The sequence below is a fragment of the Malania oleifera genome, chromosome 10 (assembly GCF_029873635.1).
Source record: "Malania oleifera isolate guangnan ecotype guangnan chromosome 10, ASM2987363v1, whole genome shotgun sequence".
Lineage (NCBI taxonomy): Eukaryota > Viridiplantae > Streptophyta > Magnoliopsida > Santalales > Ximeniaceae > Malania > Malania oleifera.
Window position 1 is genome coordinate 20,443,357 of NC_080426.1, and position 24,756 is coordinate 20,468,112.

The 24,756-nt window shown below is 35.0% G+C and overlaps 1 protein-coding gene across 7 annotated transcripts in view; it reads right to left on the bottom strand.

Annotated features, from left to right (window-relative positions):
* Positions 1-15,583, bottom strand: part of LOC131166383 (probable aspartyl aminopeptidase) — a 50,842-nt gene extending 35,259 nt beyond the window's left edge. For 6 of the 7 annotated variants that reach the window (XM_058124893.1, XM_058124890.1, XM_058124895.1 and 3 more), the window contains exons 1-4: positions 15,322-15,560; positions 15,135-15,222; positions 3,687-3,822; positions 2,991-3,263 (exon numbers count right to left, since the gene is read on the bottom strand). In XM_058124893.1, coding sequence (XP_057980876.1) covers positions 2,991-3,263; positions 3,687-3,822; positions 15,135-15,222; positions 15,322-15,495 — 671 coding nt within the window. In that variant the 5' untranslated portion in view covers positions 15,496-15,560. Of the gene's footprint in view, positions 1-2,990; positions 3,264-3,686; positions 3,823-15,134; positions 15,223-15,321 lie in introns of all 7 variants that reach the window. The other variant, XM_058124889.1, reaches the window with a different exon arrangement.
* Positions 15,584-24,756: the final 9,173 nt, after the last annotated feature.

Here is a 24,756-nt window from a genome sequence, read left to right on the forward strand (position 1 = left end):
AGTTTCATCAATTAATACAATATCATCTGCAAACAACATACACCATGGAACCTCCTTTTGAAGACTCTTAGTCAGTTGGTCCATCATTAAAACAAAAAGATAAAGACTCAAAGCAAATCTTTGATGTACACCTATGGGGATTAGAAATTCTCTAGTTTCTCCATTTATAGTCCTTACACCAGTCATTACTCCATCGTACATATCCTTAATGACATCAGTATACCTACTACATACACCTTTTTTTTTTCTAAAACCCACCATAGAACTTCCCTAGGTATCCTATTATATGCTTTCTTTAGGTCAATAAATATCACATGCAAGTTCCTCTTCTTTTCCCTAAAACTTTCCATTAATCTTCTTAAAAGATATATAGCTTCTATGGTAGATCTCCCAAGCATAAAACCAAATTGATTTTCTGAGACCTTCGTTTCTAACCTTAATCTTTGTTCAACTACCATTTCTCATAGTTTCATTGTATGACTCATAAGTTTAATTCCACGATAGTTATTACAATTTTGAATATCTCCTTTATTTTTTTATATAGGTATTAAAGTGCTTTTCCTCCATTCATCTGGCATTTTTTTAGTTTTTATAATTGTATTAAATAAATTAGTTAGCCATATAATTCCGTTATCACCTAAGCATTTCCAAACTTCAATTGGGATGTTATCTAGGTCCTATAGCTTTCCCATTTTTCATCTTTTTTAGTGCAAACTTAACTTCATTAACTCTAATTTTGCGGATAAATCTCATATTTTTAGTCTTTTCCTCATTTGACAATTCTAAGTTTAAGTCTTCTATTTGGTTTTCATTAAACAACTTACTAAAGTAACTTCGCCATCTTTCTTTAATATCTTCGTCCTTAACCAAGACAATATCATCCTCACTTTTTATATATTTTACATTTCCTAAGTCCTTACTCTTCCTTTCTCTAACTTTAGCAAGTTTAAATATATCTTTTTCCCCTTCTTTTGCATATTATCTATCATACAAACTATTAAATGATATGTATTTAGCTTCACTAATGGCCTTTTTTGCATCTTTTCTTGCCTCCTTATACTTTTCAAAGTTATCCCTGTTTCTACATTTTTGCCACGTTTTATACCAAATTCTTTTTGTCTTTACGGCTTTTTGTACATCTTTATCCCACCACCAACTTTCTTTGCTATTTGAGAATCTTCCCCTTAATTCACCTAAAATCTCTTTTGTTATCTTTTTAATAGAGCTAACTAATCTACTCCAAATAGTATTTGTATCTATCCCATCCTCTATAGTTCAATCCCCATCTTTGATCATTTTATCTTTAAATATTATTATATTTTTCTCCTTTAAGGTTGTCGCTACCTGATATACCATATCTCTAAAATCAATTTTTTTTCCATATTAAAATTAAAAATATATATTTATAAACAATATCATCAATACCTCAAGAGACTTACTCTCATGAGATATGGACATGTCAAAATAAGTCACAAAAATTGCATGGATTACAACATAATTATGTCGTGCAAACACATTTCATACAAGTGGGACCCATTTATATACACACTTTATGTAAGATGTAAGTAGGACCTACATTATCCTGTAAATAGGTCCCGCTTGCATGAAAAATGTCAACGCAGCACAACAGAATAGATGTGCTGTGAATCCTGCATGATGCCCCTGTTCCATAAGTTATTCTCAAACTAAACCACATTTAAAACACAAATATATATATATATATATATATATAAGAGGAAAAAAAATAAGGGATAACAATAAAGCTACCATACCAATCATTGTCCAAACCACCTCTTGTACTTATGCATGTGTGCATGCATGTATGTATGTGAATGTATATGTCTTTACATTAGACAATACATCAACATTCTTGTTCAAATGTGAGCTAGAATCAAATAAAAATGGCAGAAAATTTGCTAGTGTAGAGCCCACTCAGAAACTTTTGTGGTACATAAAACTTTCCCAGCTCACTATTGGATTACATACTTCCATGTCTGTCATGCTTGCCAGAGGTAAAGCTGATTAAAAATAAGATTTGTTCCATAAAGTGGTATAAGTTAAAAAAAAAAAAATTTAAAAACTTATGAAAAGAAAATTTGATTTAATGAGCCTTCCAAGTTCCAACTGACCAGATATTTAGCACACATGATATCAATGGAAGAGTTACAAATGCAATCCAACAATGGTCATTGCAAAAAAATAGGTCCCACAAAAGAAATGCACATGCACACAGTTGCCCGCTTTGCCACCCAACACTCGAGAAAATAAGGAAAAACTTCCTGCTCCATTAATATCCATCAATCAAGTCAAAGGTCATCCTGGTTGGGACACACCACAGTGCAAGAAGGTCAGACATGCCACCATAATAATAAACACTATCTGACACTACATTTATAAGTTTCCATTATAGATGAACTCTAGAATCTCTCACGAATAGTATCACATGAAGTACCTAGCACCTCTTTAAGACCTGACATACGTTGTTGGTCCACAAGCTAACAATTAAAGCTTTCTTGTCAGGTGGTAATTTACCATGATATTAGAGCCAATGCTGCCAAGGGGTCCTAGGTTCTATTCTTGCTGCCCCCTCTTTTGTCAATTCATGAAATCCCTGGACTGATTACTCACATGCTGCTTCATTACCCTTACCATCACCCACAAAACAGGAACACCTTCTAAACTTTCAAGTGGCTGGCGGCACATGGAAAACAACTCCAATTAAGAAGCATAAGCTTCATTCAAGTCCCACAATAAAATAATGACTCAAAAAAGTAGCATTGGAAGGTATCATTGTGACCTAAGAGTAAATTGCAGTCAATTATTGCATTAAAAAACCATCACCGTCAACATGCAATGCTCATGCCTCATAATAATTCAGAAAAGAACAACAAATCTCATGCCTGTTTCTCTATAGCTATCATGAACCATGTGGATCTAATAATGAGCATATGTTGCAAAGAAATTGAATCTTTAGGGAAACAGCTACAAACCGGTCAAGATGAATAGCCAGAGTTGGCACTCGTAATAGAGGTCTTTTAACTTTCACAAGCTTCTGCAAAAAGGCACCATCAGTGCCTCTCACAATGACCCTTCCTGCAACACTCAAGTCTCTATCGAACCAAGTATGCCATAAGCCACCCCCGTACGTTTGCACATTGACCATAAGATAGCCAGACTTGGATGATGCAGACTTTGGTTTTAGTTTCAGACAGGGGCTGTCAGTGTGTGCAGCAATCACATGAAAACCATTTCCAACATTATACCTGCAAATCCAGCAGAAAAGTTTTTATTCAACAAGTGGCAATGTTCATGTGTAATAAATGAAGAAAATAAACAGAAAAAAAAAACTTGAAACTCATTGATTATGAACACAACTATAGAAAGTAAAAACTAGAGAGCATAAACCATTTTTAGGACAAAAAAGGGAAATAAAGGATACGAAATTCACAAACAAGGAGAAAGAAAGGAAAGAAATTAAGGAAGTGCTCTAAAAGCAGTGCAGCAGGCGAATATGATGGCAATGGCGCATAAAAATGTAGATTACAAAATGGACGGTGAATGCAACTACCTCATATATTTTTTGTCAGTATATCTACTTGAAGAATAGAAATCCCAATCAATAATAGTATAATTAAATTCATGCTTTATAAGCTCAGTTTCTTCGCAGACAGGATTTTTCCACTCACTTTTCTCCAATAGCAAAAGCAACCAAACAAGACATATTCCGTGTAAAGAAGTACCGCCCACCAGGTTTGAGGTCCCACTCATCATTCTCATTTAGCAGATGAAAACCAGCAGCAATTAATTCTCGCTTTGCTTCGGCTGCAAAGAAATAAAGAAAGAAATTGAGTACAAAACAAGATCGTATTTCCCTACTAAAACATCAATTTAAAGCTCACATTGCGATTCTTCCTCAAAATTGGCCCACCAACATCCAGCATCAGTACAATGCAGTCTATGCAAAAATTTTCAAACCCCTCCATGCTTCCAACATCCTCCCCATGTAGCCCCAAAAAAATAAACATGCACTCAAAACCAAAAATGGCCTACATAAAGAGAAGATCATTTAGTAATCAACTGACAGTATAACACAACGAGGCATAACTCCCTTGTCATGCAGCATTATCCTTAAATGATCTCCAAGTCCAGGATTTTATGGCAGCATTATTTTTAGTTCTGCTACCATTGAATCCAGGTTGTGGGTAACAGTTTAAGCTATTCCCCCATATATTGTCAAGGATTGAATTTACTCTTGTCTGAATCTGACTTCTGAGCAATTACTAAACTAGTTCAATAGGGTCCACCATCTATCTTCATTTTTCAAAATTTCTATTATCTCCTAGAGGATTTCTTATCATCCATTCTTTGTAATTATTCTTTTCATTAATAGATCCTTTTTTCTATAAAAAAAATTCCATTTTCTGGCTTTTTCTTTTGGCAACCATATGAGCTTCACACATGCTTTTTTGAATGTAGCTAGGTCAATCATATTTTTTTACACTATTAACACTTCGCATCTGTTACTGCCACCAAATTCACTGCAGAGACAGCCATAGCACAAAACAAATAGCAATCTTTGCAGGCTGCAAATTGCAATGTTCTTCTAGTTATCAGTGATTGGCTTGGTGGATGCTTGCCAACACAACAGTTCCAAGTGTACAGCATTATTTCAGATACCATAAAAAAAGTATCAAATATAGCCTCTAACGGACTGGAAAGATATATGAATGTGTGCCTGTGTGTGTACACATATACACTTTATCATGATAGTCCCACATGGGGGTGGCCACGGGCAGGGCCAGAATTAAAATTTGACCAAATTTTATTGGCTCAAACTAAGCCCAGCCCAGCCCAGCCTGACATAAGACACATATTTTTCCCCACATTGAAATTTGATGAAAAACAGGACTGAGCTGGCCTGCCCACTGGTGTACACAGCTCCCAAGATATGTGGTGGTGAGATGGCATTTACACAAGTACCTCTATTCAAAACATCAATAGTTTTCTGATTAAAGTTTCTGAATTTGATCTCATGCTTTTCATTAAGTTACATCCTTTGTGTTGTTGTGATTCCTCTCTTTTTTTTTTTAATGAAATCTCCATTCTTACCATTTACCAGTTGCTCTATTTCCTGTTCACCTATTGGGCTATTTCCCTCTTTCACCCCTTTCTTTCCTTGTAAGCTTGTGCTATTCATTCAAATCATTTACATATACATACGGTGCCCAACAGAACATACAAACCTAAGACAAGAGAGCAGGTAGCAGAGATAGCAAAAAGAGGGACATGAGGAGGTAAAGGGAGAGACGACGATTGCTGTTGGTGCTTTAGGAATAGGTTAATGTGGGTCCTCACTTAGTGGCTTAATTTAAGCTTTTAGGTTGAATGCTTCTATCAGCAAAGTATCAAAGCATGAAATCCTACGTCCAAACCATCACACCTCCCAAAATTTATTAGAAAGATATGAACATGAATATCCAATCCAAAAAGAGGCTACATGTGATGGGGAGTGTAAGAATGAAATAAAAACACTTTTCTCTACAAGCTTGAAGTATTAGAACAAAGAGCTGTTCCAAAATTGTCAAAGCCACTCTCTAATAGTCCAAAATTCAAATGCTGGTTGTCTCGTTCTTATAATTAAATTTCAACACAAAATAAAATGATGGCCACATGCTTTGTCCACCCATTTAAGCCCAACAGACATCCCTGCATGGGGCAGTCCTCAACTAACACATTAAGCTTTAGGTTAAGTGGTTCATCAATAGAAAGAGAGTGAGGACAAGGAGATGGAAAGATTGAGGTAATCCAAAAGGCTAGCGTTCAAAACCTATTCTTGTTCCTCATCTAACAGATTAAGCTTTTAGGTTGAGTGGTTCCTTCAGTCATAAGGCTAGAGGACATTGATGAGAGACCGCCCGCGGGGGGGGTGGGTGTGTGGACTTTTACAATGTCTAAAAAAAGAAGCCCACAATCCCACAGGGCTACACAACTTATCACTTTTGTATGGCAAAACCAAGCTAGGCAGACATGGCTACTCCTACTCTCACAGTCCCACCATGGCCCATGGGTATGGGTGCATTAGTCTTGCAGGTAAGGTTTTGTATGACTGGACTGAATACTGGTTATGATAATTATCTATCTCACATTTATATGAAGGACAGGATATAGACATGGGTGGAATTTTTCTTTTTTCTTTTGGGGGGGGGGGGGGGGGGTGACGGGTGTGAGTGACCCAGCTATAGTCCATGTGCATGGACTAAGCTGTCAGCAGCATTTTAATCTGCCACCCATTCAGTTAGAAGCTTGATGAATGCTGCTCATTACCACCATAAACAGATTAAGCTGTTAGTCACCCTTTAACTTGCTGTTGGTGGATTTGATTCCCACGAGTTACACTTGCCAAGAATATCAAACCCAGCCTTCACTGGGTTTTGCCTGTCTGCCAGGACCAACCATGAGTCCATGACCATACCCAGCTAATAATACACTGGATGACTATAAACCTTATTTTTAAGCCCATGTCAAATGACAGAACCAATTTGAAAATAGTCTAATAAGATAAAATAGGGGGATTACATCACTATCCCAAGTCCATATTCAACTCAGACCCAAATCAACTAGAAATATTTCTAAGAAAAATTCATTATCACCAGTCGTTGGACAATCCAGACAAAGATTGCCACCCTAAATCATACTTTAAACGTACTTCTTCTCTCTCTCGGCTTTTTCTTTTCTAAACTTGTGTCGGTAAATTTGTGATTTACTGCTGGTTTATTTAATGATGATTACTAAAGAACAATAAATTTTCCAAGATAATTTAGGCTATGTTCTTCATTACATCAAAATTTAAGACCAATCCTTTTAAGCTGATTCCACCTTGCTTTACACACATTTTTTGGCAAGGATCTAAATGCTTGATCAGAAAAATTTTCAAAAGTCAATCAATAAATGTTTTTACCCTTTTGTGCTTTTGATGTTCTATTTTAGCATGAGTTCAATTACAATGTATCCTCAAGTGACCACTTATGAATCCAGCAACCTGATAGGCTATAATGTGATAGACCATATCAATCTTTGACACAAAATGCAAAACTGTTGTATAGCCATTGCCAAAGAACTGGGGCTTTGTTGAGTTCAGTTTGTACCTGGTGATCACAGAATCAAAATAGCATGTACATATCAAAATATCAAACTATAAACAAGATGCACAATTTATGGAGCATGCATGCTCTGTCATATTCTCCGTGCAACTGAATCAGTTCGTCACAAACTGCTTTACCACCAATATTGACAACTCTTTTGTTTTGATTTATTTTCATTTAGCACTCTTGAGATGAAGAATAAATCACCTCAATGAATTCAGAGCAGTCTTAAAATTGTATTATCTAATGATAGTGAATGAATAGCACCTCATGGTAGTCATTTTATGAAAAAAAGATAGCAGAAGATCTCATGGTACTTCCCATCATGATCTTAAATTTTTACAAGATTCCCACAGTTCCTAATTTCCATCACCTTCAAAATCAAAATGGCAGTCATTTCCATCTTACAAAATTTCCATCGAAATTTCATCGTATCATGCAAAATTTATCAAATTCTCAAAACTTCAGTCAAAATTTTAACTATAGAATGAAATTTCTATGAATTCAAATGTGAGATTTAGTGCAAAGTCAAATTCCTCTTTTAATTTATCTTATTTTTTTATTGAAGCCAAAGATTATCACAAGGGCTTTTGAAATTATGTGAAAATTTTTAAACTTAGATATCAGCAACAACATTTTTTTTAACTATTTTTCTCTAAATTATCATTATCTGTATAAAGGTAATATTTAACTGATTAATGAATTTCATTTATGTTAACTGAAATGTTTAATACAAGTATTATATTACAGCTACTGCACCTCATACACAACATACCTGTCCTTGATGCATTAAATTTATAATAAGTTAGTTCTAATACCTGCACCATTATGTCTATTAAACATTTCCGAAGTTTCAAAAAAGAATTTCATGTTTACTATTAAGTTTCATCATTTTTTAAAATCAAAATTTACATTGACATCAAGATTTTTGTACTTTTGAAGCTTCAAAATTATACTCGAAATCAAAATTTGAGCTCGGTTCCATCAACTTTTATGTCGAGTTCACAGGATTATGGTTAATTATAATTCTGTTGTTCATGCTTACTCATTTTCCATGCTTCATGTATACTTGTGGCTGAACCATTTCTAACTTATGTTCCAGTTGCTTGCCTAGAAAATGCTCAAAGAGAGAAATAGAGGCTTTTTTTTGTTGGGGAGTGGAGATCAAAAAAGAAAGAGATTTCATTCAAGAACAAAGAAATTACAAAAAAAAAAAGCATAAGAAATCCTCCTTAAAAGAGTTGAAAACAAAGAAGAAAAAGGTAAAGTAAAATCAAACTGACACTGCCAGCCAATCACACTGTAAATCTGAAAAGCATATCACTTTGAAACAACCAAGACGTCCTCTTATATGAGCATTTCTTTCCAATCCAACACCCCATAAAACAGTGAAAAACCACACTTCCACAAAGCCAAACCATTTCGTCTGCTGTCAAATCCGGTAAAAGAAATAGCCAACAACTTCTCCACTGACTCTGGACAAACCCAACTCTCTCCCAATAACCCCAACAACTTATTCCAAACCCTCCAGGAAAAGGAACAATGCAGGAAAAGATAAGACACAGATTCGGCACTGTCAAAGCAAAGAACACACAAATTGAAGATAGAGCCTTAAAAGGCCTCGTACTCTGCAAATAAGTGGTATTTGGATATCACTTTTATTATACACGCTATATGAATTTATATTGTTATATTTCATCAAAAATTATAAAATAAAATAATATATGATTATCTTAAAATATATTTTAATATTTTATAATTAATAATTACGTTAATTATTTTTAATTAATATTTAAATATTTTCTATTTAGCAAAATAATATAAGATTATTATTTCAAATTAACAATAATCTAGTTATTAATGTATATTTATAACATATGACTATTACATTAATTTAAGTTAAAAATAATATTATTAATTAAATTAAAATTTTTAACTTATTTAATGTTAATTTAAATTAATAGATGGTTCTTTTTACTCATTCCAAAATTGAATCATATTTCATCAATCATTAATATGTTATAATACATAAATAAATATTATGAGGAAAATTATGCCTAAAATTATGTTGTCACAATTATAGCTAGAATTATGTTGACACAATTATGCCTAGAATTATGTTGACACCCTCCTCAAACTCAAGGTGGGAGATGAGAAGCCAACTTGAGTTTGGAAAGTAGGCGAAGTGTCCTAGGTGATGAGCTTTGTTGAAAACATCAGGCTGATCCAAAGAAAGGGAGTAGTGAAGGCATTGTCCCACATGTAATATGGTGTTGAATGAAATGATAATCAATCTTAATGTGTTTGGTGCATACGAAACACATGGTTGTGGGCAATGTGAATAGCACCCTAATTGTTGCAATAAATATTGGTGGCTGAAGAATGAGGAATGCCAATGGATTCTAATAACCAATGAAGCCAAAGAAGCTCCTGGGCTGTGTGAGCAGGAGTACGATATTCAGCTTCAGTACTGGATCAAGAGGTACTGCACCATGAAATCAGAGTCCCCAAGAAAGAAACAATAGCCAATGGTAAAGCGTCAGTCATTAGGATCTCGACCCCAGTCAGCATTAGACTAGCTGCGCAAGATAAGAGGATAAGCAATAGGAAAATGAAGACCATAAAACATGGTCCCTTGAATCTAGCAAAGGATATGAAGGACAGTCACATAATGTGTGGTGCAAGGAGTAGACATAAATTGACTAACAATTAGGGCTGTGCATTTGGTTGGTTCAATCAGTTCAGGTGGGAAACATTAAGAACCGAAACTTTTCAGTTTAAAGGGGGAGCAAACTGAACCAAACGGAACCGAACTGACGAAAATTTTCTAATATCAAATAAAAACCGAACCAAACAAAGTGTGCATGAGGAAAAGCAAACTGACAGAACCAATCTTCCACCTAATGCATGGCTTTTCTGCTGGTAACTAGTTGAGGATACAATGAATGGTAAGGAAATCACCATAGCACCAATTGTGAAATATTCGTCTTCAAGGCAGTTGATTTTTGGTATATTGCAAAAGATAGTTTGGTCATTAGAAGTCACCTGGAGCTAAGATTTTTGCTCAGCATGCTTTTTCTCTTTATGAACAGCAACTTCAGTCTTAAAATCCTTAAATTGTTGGATGTCATGCCTGTAAATTATGACATTAATGTCAAATGAAACTAATTGGTAAAAATTATTTGTTTCTTGATGTTCAAATGCCAGCATTCTTCAAATGCAAGCCAGTCAATCCAAATGGTTTATTTGCAGATTAAGATACGGACAACTAGCGTCTCCTCATAATCATTTCCATATTCTTGACTGAAGCCTTTGGCAACTAACTGGGCATTATAATGCTCAATGAAACTATTTGGCCGAGTCTTAATTTTGTACACCCACTAAAACCAATAGCAAATTTTCCAGAGGCAAATCAACAAGATCCCAAGTGTGGTTATTAATTAAAGCCTACAATTCCTCTATCGTTGTTTGTTGCCAAAGAGGATTAATACTAGCTTCTTGATAAGTTCAAGATTCATGTAAAGATGCAACGCATGGTAACAATAATAATCTCAAAGCTGGGCAGGAGGGTTTCTTACGTGAGTGGAGTGACAGAGAGGCTCAGGATTAGGATTCACAGTTGGAGCACAGTGGAGAAATGGCTATGATTGGATCACTGGTCAAGCTGGCAGAGGAGTTAGATGAGGAATCTACAACAGAAGAGTGAGGAGGAAGTGTAGAAGAACTTGCATCAGAATCATCAAAGAAACAAATAAAGAGGAAGGTTTGTAAAGAACAAAATACTCGCAAGAGAGATGCGGAATGGTGATAGAGAAGAGAACATTTTATGTTCCCAGAATTTAGCATGACAAGAGATTCTAAGTCATTTAGAAACAGTATCCCAATATTTATACCTCTTTTGTTCAATACCATATCAAAGAAAACAATAGAGACGGGCATGGGGCTCTAATTTAGTATGCTCCTGGGGGCAAAAAAGAACAAAACAGACACAACCAAAGAAGGTTTAGGAGAGGTACCATGCAGTGGAGATAGATTATTGACAAGAGGAGATAGGACAAAATTTATTGCATAGATGGAAATTAGAGTGGCTTCATCCTAGAAACACTCAGGACAAAAGGCATAAATAAGCAAGCATGAACTGTGTTTAAGATATGTCGGTGCTTGCATTTTGCACGTCGATTATGGGCGAATGCTGAACAAGAGTCCTATTATGTGAAAGGTACAGAGAAAGTTTGTCTCTTTTTAGTTTTGAGCATTATCAGTTTAAAGAATTTTGATGGTGCATGAAAATTGGTTTTTGACCATAGCAAGAGATTTTTGATAAATAGCACATAATTCAGAGTGATGTTGAGTGAGATAAAGCTAAGTGTATCTAGAATAATCATTGTTAACATTTAAATAGTGCTGAGAACCACCCATAGTTGTTGTGGAGGAAGGTTCCCAAATACCAAAATGCACCAAGTCAAAAGGAGCCAGTGGCACAAAATTTCTATTATTAAAGGGGAGAGAATAATATTGAGCAAGCTAACGTGATACATATCATCCCTAATTGTTCCTAGGAGACCTTTGGAAATTAAAGGATGCAAACAAGAAAAGGAAGTATGTTCGACACACAAATGCCAAATGTTAGAAGATGCTGAAGCAGCAATTTGAGAAGAAGACTTGGAAGAAATTTGAAGTGAGGTCAACTCAAACAGTCGTCCAATTTTATGGATGATCCCAATCTATCCCATCTGCAGATCCTGTACAAGACAACCATTGGGAGAGAAATGTAAGTGAAAATCAAGTTTACAAAGTTGTCCAAATGAGGTTAGATTTAAGGAAGGTTTAGGGACAAAAGAAAAACATTAGATGAGGATACTGTGTTTGTGGTAACATGATTGGTGTGGCTACCATGCATAGAAGAATTATTGGCTGTATGGATAACAATAGCATTACAAACAACGATTTTGGATTGGAGTAGTTGGTAAAGCAGAAGAAGAAGGCCCAAAAGAATTGGAAGTATATAACCTGTTTGAGCAGAGACGCAAGATCATTCAATGAAAAAGGACTAGAGTATTGTCAAAGGAAAGGAGTCCTCAGTAATAGCAGCAGCAAAAGGGAGCAGCAACGGAAGTGTTGCTAGTTGAAAACCCCCCATGGATCTATGGGTTGGCGTAGGTGGTGACTTACATGGTGGCCTAGTGGGACAAGCTAAGATGTGATGGCCAAGCTTTTTACAATAGCTGCAAAAGACCTTGCGTTTAGATGGAGTGAAAGGGGTTGTCAATGCAACTAAGAACAGATTGCTGAGACTGAAGAGTAGTGAATCTAATCTCTTCAGGGTTCAGCAACAGCCTTTTCCAATGTAGGAAATGGATCATGATGCAAAAGGGATTCTCGAACAGGTTCAAACTCGCTACAAAGAGCCATAAGAAACTGATAGATTTGTTGGCGATCTTGATAATCCTGGAATTTAACAATATCATTAGCATGTTCTAGTTCCAATTTATTGAGGGCCAAATGATCCCAAATATTTTGCATCTCAACAAGAAAATTATTAATAGATTGCACTGTCTTTTCCTTCAGTCAAGAAAGATCGGTAAAGAGTTTGTACCAGTAGTGTTAGAAGATGAATAAAGTTAGGCTGAAAGATCCCACACCTCTTTGGCAGTCGTGATACACTCAATACTGTCGCTTGATAGCAGGAGCACAAGTATTACGAAACCAAGTAAGAGTGCGATGATTCTTGGAATCCGAATCTGAAGACATTCACAAAGGCACTAGTATCCTCCTCCTTATGCTGGACACTGTAAAAACTAGAAACATAGCCCTATAGTCTTTGTCCCTTTAGGATACTCAGATTTCTTGCTACCAAAGTAGATAATTGGACTCACCAAATATTGTGTGGCTGAGTAAGGAGGCAACAGGTTTGTCTACCAAAGGTGGTAAAATTGGAAGGGCAGAAATGCCTTCAACGAAAGCTTAGCTTCCATTTGGCTTGTACTTTAATAAGTACTTATTGCAAAAAGTGCTTTTCTATAACCACTATTTTTAGAACTTTTTGAGTGAATTTTGAGAAGTAATGAAAGATAATTTTTTTGTCCACTTATAAGTAGCACGGTTTATAGGCGGGGTCAATTTCGTAAATATAATAAATTTTGGTAGCAATTTTGTAATTTTAAAAATATATTATAAAATAGTCATATATTATTTTATTGTGTATTATAGCATATTAATTATGATGAAACGTAATTCAATTTTGGAATGAAGAAGAAGAATCATCTACAACAACGACAACAAAACCAAGCCTTAAGTCCCACTAGGTGGGACTAGCTATATGAATCCTTTTCTGTCAATTTATACGATCATGGACCATTTTTTTTGACAAATTCAGGGCTATTAAATCCATATTCACTATCTCATTCCAAATTATTCTAAGTCTACCCCTACCTTTTCTACTGTCTCCCATAGTAACTAACTCACTCTTCTTTACTGGCGCACCATGTGGTCTACGTTGCAAGTGCCCAAAGCATCTGAGTCATCCCTCCCTTATCTTATCTTCTATGAGAGCTACACCTAAACTTACCGCAAATATATCCATTCCTTAATTTATCTTTCAGTCATACCATTCATCCATCTAAGCATTCTCATCTCAGCAACTTTTACTTTTTGGTTATTCTGTTTCTTCGTCGTCTAACATTCTGATCCATATAGCATAACTGATCTTATAGTCGTCCTATAAAATTTGCCTTTTAATTTTAAGGGTATTCTACTATCACAAAGCACACTTGAAGCATTTCTCCATTTTACCAAACCTACTTTAACTTTATGCATTATATCATTTTCAATTTTTCCTTCAACTTGCATAATAGATCCAAGGTATCAAAATCTACAAATGTTACTTATTTCTTCATCATCAAGTTTAACTTTGTCTCCAATATTCCTCTTACCATTACTAAAATTACATCTCATATATTCTATCTTATTTCTACTTATCCTTAAACCTTTGGATTCCAAAACTTCTCTCCATAATTCTAACTTGACCTCTACTCCAACCCTAATTTCATCAATTAATACAATATTATTTGCAAACAACATACACCATGCAACCTCATTTTGAATGCTCTTAGTAAGTTGGTCCATCACTAAAGCAAAAAGATAAGGGCTCAAAGCAAATCCTTGATGTACACCTATGGTGACTGAAAAATCTCTAGTTTCTTCATCCATAGTCCTTACACTAGTCATTACTTCAGCGTACATATCCTTAATGATATCAGTATACCTACTACATACACCTTTTTTTCAATAATATTATTTTAAAATAAATTACTATGACAATCATATGTTACAAATGTACATTAAGAACAAGATTATTGTTGATTAAAAAATATTATTATATTATTTTTACTTTTCAAAAGTATTTAAATATTATAAAAAATAATTATTAATTAAATTGTTAATTAGAAAATATTACTAGTTTTAGATGCTTGTTCAGGCATGATTTAAGGTTTTGCTTAATGGTGTAGAGTTCATACAATGCATAAATATCCTCATTGTGTTGACTTTGCGTATATAAGAAACATATGAGTCGCAAGTTTCTCTCTTATCCCTTTTTTTCTTCTTACATTCTAATAAGTGTTAACTCTATTGAGAACAGCTAACCAAATAAAAACCTTAAATCTTAGAGGGGATTTTAGCCTTCCAAATGTTTATCTCCAGTTTCATCATCTAGAACACCATCACACCACTCACTTAAGCTTCTTAAACAAACCATCAACTTGGCTGAGGTGGTATCCCTACTGAAAAGTAAGAGGTCATAAAGCATGGCACTCAAATTTTGATTTTCTTCCTTTCCCCGGATTATCTCTGCAAATAAGCATAATCCAACACATACTCGCCCCTGAATTCAAAATGCGCACACAATACGAACGAGACTGAAGGGAAAAATATATATATATATATATATATATATATATATATATATATATATAGTAATATATAAATTCATACCTGTGGCGTGAAATTGAGTCCAAGATTCGTTTAGATAGTCCAAAAGATCCCCAACAATAGACGCACCCGAGCCAGGAGTTGCAGAACCCTGCTTTCACACCCCAATTATCACACACACACATGCACATACATATATACATACAAAGAGAGAGAGAGAGACAGAGAGAGAGAGAGAGAGAGAGAGAACCTGGAGAGTTTGGTCTGAATTGGAGCAGAGGGATGGGCCGATTGAGAATTTACGGGCGCCGGTCCGACGGAGAACAGATGAGGAAGAGGGAGGAGAAGGGCGTTTGCGTAAGAGTAGAGAAGCTTTAAGGATTGGGGAAGGCTGGAGGAGCTGCAGCCGAGCTATCGTCGCCATGCGCTATCGTGTCTCAGGAGTCTCACTCTACAACGATTTCAAATGAAATTTAGAGGGTACGCAAAGTGGGAGCCGCGAGCTGTTTTCCCATAACCACTGGAAAGGCACGTGCGGAACAAATTTATGTTTTTCAAGTCTAATTTTGATGGATTAAATGACAAATTTATTTGTTAATTTTTATCTTAGAAGTAAAAAGGTCAGAGACAAAATAGATAATTATTATATTATGAAAAAAATAAAAAAAAATTAATAAACGATATTAATTTTTCTTAAGGCTAGTAAAAGTAGAAAAAATTTTCCTAAGGTTTCAAAAAATTATTGACCTATCTTGATATTTAAAAAATGTTACTGACCTCCTTCAAGACTAAATTGTTAATTTTCTGTTGTCTTGCTTCATTGGTTGTTAATGAAATTAATTTGTTAATAATTTTAATAAAATATTCTTCATCTTTCTCAATTGATCCTTTATGCTTAATAATTTGGCTTTCGAACTTTGTCATTTTTCAAATTTTATTTGAATCTTGACTTGGTAAACTTTTACCATTCCAATTTGATAATCTTCTTTCAATTTTGCCAAGTGATATTTGTAATTATTTCTTATCAGATTTTTTACTTGTTTCTTCTTGTTTATACTTAACTTCTTTTAAGAATTTTCCTTTGTTCATGATACTTTGAACTAATTTATCCATATTCTTTCTTGGTTTTCAATAGAATATGTTTTGAGGTTTTCCTAATCGAGAACGGCACCGGGACCACCCTATACGCTCTCCTGGCTTCGGCGGGCTGACCAACGGATTTTCACTGCTTTACCAATGCTTAGCAAAAATCAAAAACATACACCAAAATGAAAACTTTTGAAAGAGCAATGAATAAAACTGGTTCAAAGTATCATGAACAAAGGAAAATTCTTAAAAGAAGTTAAGTATAAACAAGAAGAAACAAGCAAAATATCTGATAAGAAAGAATTACAAATATCACTTGGTAAAATTGAAAGAAGATTATCAAATTGGAATGGTAAAAGTTTACCAAGTCAAGATTCAAATAAAATTTGAAAAATGACAAAGTCCGAAAGCCAAATTATTAAGCATAAAGGATCAATTGAGAAAGATTAAGAATATTTTATTAAAATTATTAACAAATCAATTTCATTAACAACCAGTGAAGTAAGACAACAGAAAAGACTTTTTAGTCTTGAAGATCTAAAATCCCTTAGATCAAAATATGATAGACTTCATATTGGATTGGTTCAAGTCGGATTATTCCCTTTAACAAGAGCAGGACTTAACAAACCAGTTTGTGTTGTTCTTCGTGATGTCAGGCATCGTGAATTTAATGACACCCTTTTAGGAATGTCAGAATCTAATATTGCTGAAGGTCCGATTTATTTTGAATGTTATCCAAATATTAGAGCAAATCTGAATGATGAATCATTATACAAACTATTAACATTAGACATTCAAACTAAAGGTTATGATATGGATTCAAGAAGTTCAAATCTTGAACTTATTTATCAAATTTATTATAAAGCAACAACTTCAACAATATTACCAAATTCAATTCAAACAAGTGAAAAAAGAGAAACTCTCATGTTAAAAGCCAATTATAATAGAAAATCATTTGCCTCTCATCCCAAGAAACTTCTATGGAATGAGATTCAGGGCGAGGGAGAGTGGGAATTCACAAACTTAAATGAAACAAATCATCAAATTATTCCTGAAACACAAAAGACAGTTGCCACAAAAATTATTAAAGATCAAGAAGGAAATGTTAAAATCAACTTTCAACCCTTACTCACAAGAAGTCACAGCTTAGGACAAACTTCTAGACAACCAATCGATTTAGGCAGAAAGAGTATTTCAAGCCTCTACACTTATGTTGAACCAAATCAAACAAATCTTAAGTTAAAAGGAGTTGATTTTGGTCCTAAAATACCTCAAGGATATTATCAAGAAATTCCTGAATCAAGCTCTCCAACTGAATCACAAATTTTAACAGAGGAACAAAGAGAAAATCTTTATGAAGAAAGTCAAAGGAAAAATGTTATGGTTATCAATAAAGAATTCAAACCAAATATGGAAATGATTAATAGACTATTATCATGAACTTAATGAGAAAAACTGAAAGTTATTTCTCAAAAAATATAATCATACAGAAAGAGAACAAATTAAGACGGAATGGTTTAAAAAGATGGAACAGATAAAAGAAAATATTCCTTTCTTTAAATTTGTCAAAGATAGACAAACGATTAATGTAATTCAAAATCCTGTTAAAAATTGGAAAACTACTGATAATTATTTTGTCAAATCGATTCATCCTCCAAAGAACTCAATCAAGTTTTATTACAAAGGAAACAAAATCTTAGCCTCGCCCTTTAAAGAATCAAAAGGTAAAGGTGAAGTTGATCAGTTAATTGGTCAAAATAATTATACAAATTAAATGCTAAGATCAATAGCTACCCAATCAACAAGAATTGAAGAACAACTTGAAAGTCTTGTTGAGATAAAAATTAATAGTACTTATGAAAAAGGTGAATCAAGTAAATCAAAAGAAAGACTTGAAGAACCAATTAAATTTAACATAGTTGATCATAATCTTAAGAATTTTAACTTTGACAAACAAAATGAATTACTTATCAAAAGAATTGATGAATTGGTTAGTCAAACTTCAAACCTTAAAATCAATACAATAACCAAAGAAAAAGCAATTAATGCTCGAGTCAAATTTTACGAGAAAGCTTTGACATAAATAAAATCAAAGACTAGAAAAGTCAAAGTCAAAGAACTTATTACAAGAAACCAACACTGCCAAGTCTTTTATCAGAAGAATCAAATGATCTTCTTCCTCAAATAAACTTTCAAGGAAATGAAATCCATGAATGGAGAATTGATGGCTTAACAGAACATCAATTTCATTCATTTTTACATCAAATGGCTATGGCAGCAACTGCCTATAGACTTCATTCAAACAGAGCCAGTGAGGAACAAATAGTTTCTCTCCTTACTTATGGTTTTACTGGAACCCTTAGAGAATAGTGGGATCATTATCTCACTGCCTTTGAAAAAAGACAAATTTACGAATCAAAGAAAGTTAAGAAAGAAAATGGAGTTCCTACGCAAGAAAGTGATGCTGTTGCAGCACTTATTTGGTCAATCTTTAGACAATTTATTGGTGAACAAAGTAGTCAACATGAAAAGAATAGTGTTATTCTTCTCAACCTTACTTGTCCAAAATTATCAGACTTTCAATGGTACAAAGATATTTTTATTACCAAAGTTATGGGCAGACCAGATGGAAGGTATGGATGCTGGAAAGAAAAATTCATTAGTGGATTACCAAAACTCTTTGCTCAAAGAGTGAGAGATCGTGTTAAAGAAACTTTAGACACAAATTATGAATCAATTACTTATGGTCAAATTGTGTGTACAATTAATCATGAAGGTCTTAAATTATGCAATAAACTCAAAATTCAATCCCAGATGAAAACTCAGTTCAAAAGAAACAAAGGTGAACTTGGAGATTTCTGTGCTCAATATGGGTATGAGAAGATTCAAGCACCTTTAAGAAAATATCTTAAGAAAGTTCATAAAAAATATAAACCATCCAAAAAATATTATAAAAATTACGATAAAAAATATTATAAGAAAAAGAAGAAAAGATCTGAAGAAACCTCAAAGCCTCGGAGAGGAGAAAAACTTCAAAAGTTTAAGAGTCAAAAAACTTATTTCAAATGTGGTAAAAAATGACATTATGCAAGAGACTGTAGAGTTAAACAAGAAATAAAAGAACTTAACATTGGGAAAAAATTAAAAAGACAAATGCTTAAGTTAATCATTAATAGTGAATCAGAAGACTCTGAAATTCTTACTCAAAGCTCATCTGATAAAGAATTTATTAATGAAATTAATACAAGTTCTGATTTGTCAAGTCAAAGTATATCTTTAGAAGAATCTTGTCAAGAAGATCTAGGATTTTGTTTGTGTAACAAATGCTCAAAATCTGTTAATGTTATTTCAAAGACAAATGAAATTATTCTTGAAATGATTGAACATATTCAAGAACCATAAATCAAAAATAAGTATTTACAAAAATTAAAAAGAAATTTAGAAAAGGATAAACTTCCCAAAATTGATAAAGGTTATAATCTTGAAGAAATATTTAACAGATTTAGCGATAAAGAAATTTTACCAAAAGAAAATATATCTATTCAAGATTTACAAAGAGAAGTTCATCAAATTAAAGAAGAAATAAAAAAGTTGAAAGAACAAAGTGAAGAATTTAGAAAAGAAATGCTTCATTTGAATTCAAAAGTTGAAAAATTAATAATGAAGGAAAAGAGAAAATCAATTCAGAAGATGAAGATGATTTTCAAATTAATCAAGGATTTCTTCATTATTTATCAAAGTTCAATATTCATAAATAGTACTCAGAAATTAAGATTGTTATTAACAAAGACTTTATTCTTAAAGGTTGTGGCCTGTTAGATTTAGGAGCAGATTTAAATTGTATCCAAGAAGGACTTATTCCTACCTGTTATTACGAAAAAACAAAGGTACAATTATTCAGTGCAACAAACTCTACACTCAAAATACAATACAAAATTTTTAATGCTCATATTTGTAAAGATAACATTTGTCTCAAAACTACTTTTGTACTTGTCAAAAATATGCAACAAGAAATTATTCTTGGAACACCCTTCTTTACGATGATATACCCTTTCACAGTAAATGAAAAAGGAATTTTTACTTCAATCAGTAATCAAGAAATTATGTTTGAGTTTATTGACAAAATGCATAAAAAAGAAATTAATACACTCAAGAATTTAGGAATAAGTAAAATAAATCTTATTCAAAATAAACAAAAGCATATTAAATCTTTATCAAGAGAAATTTATCATAAAAAGATAGAAGAACTGTAAAAATCCCAAAAAGATAAATAAAAGATTGGCGGATTGATTTCAAAAAAAAAAAAAAAAATTAAAAAAAATTAAATTAAAAAATTTAAAAAAAAATATTAATTAATTAATCAGATTTTAAAAGAAAAAGAAAAAAATAATTAATTAAAATTTATTTTTATTTTATTAATAAAATATATTATTATTAATATTAATTAAATATATTATTATTATTATTATTATTATAATCACCTGAAGCTTCAAAGAAGCTTCTTGAAGCTTCAGGTGACTTCTCAAATATGATTCACGCCCCCCCCACCTTTCTTCTTCTCCATTCTGTTCTTTTCTTTTCTTTTCTTTTCTTTCTCTGTAACTCTCTAAGCTCTCTCTCTCTCCTCTCATTCTCTCTCCCTCTCTCCTCGATTTTGCGACGGATTTTCGCCCGATTGAAAATCCGAAGATACCACTGGACTCCATTCGCTGCTGCCGTCATTTCTACTAGAGCGGATCGATGGTAGGAGCGGCGTAGGCATATTCCCTGGGGTAAGCCATTTTCCCCTTTTTCTTTAATTTCTTGCAAAATATAAGCCCAATTGACGAACGGACACCACCACGAGAATCTAGGGATGATTCTCTACAAGTCTAGTGGGACGGAATTCTCGTGGGGGTGTCGGGCCAAAACTCCAAATTTGGGGTGCGGCGATTATTAAGGGGCTTATTTTTAATTAATTAGCATTAATTTAGAAATGCTAAAATATTAAGCATCTGTGACTGAAATAGGATTTCTGAAATTTAGGGCTCGGGTGAGCGCCGCCGGTGTAATTTTGGGACCCGCAGGCAAAATTTGAAAAATTAAGTAGGGATATTAAATAATAGTTTAAATATTAATTTGAGGTATATGGAGCCTAAGGAAGGCTAGATGAGTATTATTTTGGAGAAATAGATTAATAAATTTGGGGAAAAATGTAAATTGCAGGAATTAGATTTCGGGCGCCAAGGGCGTGAAATTTTGGGTTCTAAGGAATTTCTCAATAGTCAGGTAAGGGAATAAACTAAAGCAGTAATTTTTCATACAAATTATTATTGATTATGAGTAAATTTATTTTCAGAAAAGCATATGTTATATTGTGTATTACGCATGAAATGTACGATTGGGAAAATACTGCTATAATGATTAAAATGTATATGTATGTATGAGATGTAAATAATTCACGTTTTTAGAATATGAAGTATGACTTTTAACAGCATATGTGTGGCATGAATATTATTTTATGTGAAATGTATTATGATGTGAAAGATTTTACGAACCAAGCATGATTTCAGGCATTTATGAAAATATGAGTTATGTTGTGATGGTTTTGACGATTGTGTGATAAATGAGATATTTTCAGTATATATATACCTGAAACAATTTTGGCGCGAGGCCATATATTTATGTTATCGGCACGAGGCCGTATTTATGTTTTTGGCGCGAGGCCATATATTTATGTTATCGGCACGAGGCCGTATTTATGTTATCGGCACGAGGCCGTATTTATGTTATTGGCGCGAGGCCACGTATTTATATTTTCGGCACGAGGCCGTATCTATGTTTTCGGCACGAGGCCGTAATGATGTTACGTATGATCATGTATTATATGTTTTCACAACCAGGATGTTAGTTTAGTTCAGACCAGGAGCTCGGTACCGTAGCTATGGGTTCATTTTGGCACGAGGCCTTATTAGTGCTACCGTCCCACAAGGGGATGGGAGATGGATAGTCGATGTGGCTTTCAGTAGAGTGTGGACGTCCACCTGGCAGTCCGGACCAGGGTGTGGCGGGCTCATCATACTTACAGACATATTTGATTTGGCAGTGGTCGGCCAGCCATTGTCGGGTCCCGCCTTCGGGCTGCACAACCCGTCATGGGGGGGTAATACATGACACCAGCTAGCTAGTCATCCTGGGTTTGTTTTCAGTACTACAGTTATAACAGATGATTTTATGTATGATATGATTTGTTAACAGATGTGAAAATATATGTTTACGCAGTACGATATGATTATGTTTATAGAATTATGAAATGTACTGTATACGTACAAATGCATTAAATATTCATGTTGCCACACAGCTGTATTTAGTTTATTTTCCCTTACTGAGAAGTGTCTCACCCCCAATATTATTACATTTTTCAGGAGTCCCTGAGAGACCGGCCGGTCAAGGCCGCCGTTGAGATTAGTGAGATTACCCCGTGAGGAGGGTAAGATTTTGTACTAGGGTTAGAATTATTTTGTGTTTGACCCTAGAGATATTTGGATGTATATGAGGATGTATAGTAGTACAGTATCATAATGTTATAGAAAGCTCTGGTATTATATTTTATGACTGGATGTTTGAGATTTTATGTGTACTGCTGCTAGGTTTTCCGCTGTGTATGACAGGTGTCCCCGCTACCCACGGGTTCGGGTCGACCATTTTATTTATTATGTGATATTTTATGTTAAGTAATTGAGGGACGTTACATTTGGTATCAGAGCCTACGATACTAGGTTCTGTAGACTCTAGAGTGCAGCAGTAATAATACCAGAGTATAGGATAAGAGGATTTGAGGTCTGGTTTTGTAGTCTAGATGCAGGACTTCCGTGTTGGTTTGTATGATTTTCCTGGGGTGACGATTTCAGGAAATTCATTGTAAACTATCGTCGGGTTGGGTATCTAGGTTGCAGGATTGAACCTTGAATTAAGATCAAGAGTGACGAGTTAATTAGGAAAATATACCATACGAGCTGAGTGATATGTATAGAGAATGAGGTTTTGAGTTAAGTTATTTCTTCTTTCAGGATGGACCACGGTGGAAATAGTGCCCACGCCAGTGGGAGTGAGGGTGCTGGACCCTCAGGCGCTGCGGGTAGTGATTCAGATGCAGTCTTACGCAGCGTAGCACAGCAGGTTATGGCAGAAATTGCCAGGAGTTCGAGAGAACAGGGTGGTCCGTCTGTAGGCCACGGTTGTACGATTGAGAAGTTCATAAAGATGAATTCTCCAGCTTTCTCAGGAGGAACAGATCCTGCAGTCGCTGAGAATTGGGTGTAGGAGATGGAGAAAATATTTGCAGTACTGCAGTGTTCAGAGGAGCAGAAGGTGCTGTTTGCCACCTACAGACTGATTGGAGAGGCCGAGAGATGGTGGTCAGTAGTGAGATTATTAGAGCAGCAGAGGACTATACTTGTAGAGATGACTTGGGAGCGATTTAGAGAGATATTCTTCGACAGGTATTTTCCAGCCTCTTCCAGGGAGGCTAAGATTACGGAGTTCCTGAATCTGAAGCAGGGACAGCTGTCAGTACAACAGTACGCGGCGAGGTTCATCGAGCTATCTCGCTTCGCCCCGTACATTATTCCAGATGAGACAAAGAAGGTACGACAGTTTGAAAGAGGCTTGAGGAGAGAAATTTACAAGCCGGTATCGATATTGAAGTTGCAGGACTTCACCGAGTTGGTTGACCGAGCCACTATAGCAGAGATTGGTGAGCGATTGGAGGCTGAGGAGCAGAGGCAGAAGAAGAGATCCATACCTTCTGATTTTCAGCAGGGAGCTGACCGTGCTGCGTGGAAGAGGTGGCTATTATAGGGATCGGAGACAGAGGACAGGGAATCGCGGTTTCCAGGGTGCACAGCCATCTCCCGCTTGCCCTTCTTGCGGGAAGAGACACTTGGGAGAGTGTCGTGCTGGGCGAGGTGTCTGCTACAGGTGCGGGGAGCCAGGACATATGATGAGGGAGTGTCCGACACAGATTGGTACTGTTCCTAGACCTGCACGAGGAGGTTACCAAGCACCACGAGGAGGCTAGCAGAGGAATACGGCCCCAGCCAGAGTTTTTGCTTTGACACCGGGCGACGCTGAGGCGGCAGGAGATGTGGTGACAGGTACTGTTTCAATACTGTCATTTAAAGCTACTGTTTTGTTTGATTCTGGGGCGACGCATTCATTTATCGCCTGGGATTATGTTAAATTGTGTGGGTTTGAGCCTCAGCAGTTAGAAATTAGTTTGTCTGTTGCTACGCCAACTGGGACCGTAGGGGTGTGTACGAAGGTACTCAGGGACTGTCCAGTGGATATTCAAGGGAGGTATTTGTTAGCTAATCTGGTGATTTTAGACATGCATGGGTTTGAGGTGATCTTGGGCATGGATTGGCTAGCTGCCCACTATGCTAGCATTGATTGCCGTCAGAGAGTGGTAGTGTTTAGACCTCTAGAGGGACAGGAGTACAGATTTGTGGGATCACATGTGCGCACCCCACCTCAGTTATTATCGGCTATTCGGGCGTGTAGATTGCTATCAGAAGGTTGTCAGGGATATTTAGCCTATGTGAAGGCTGTATCAGAAGGC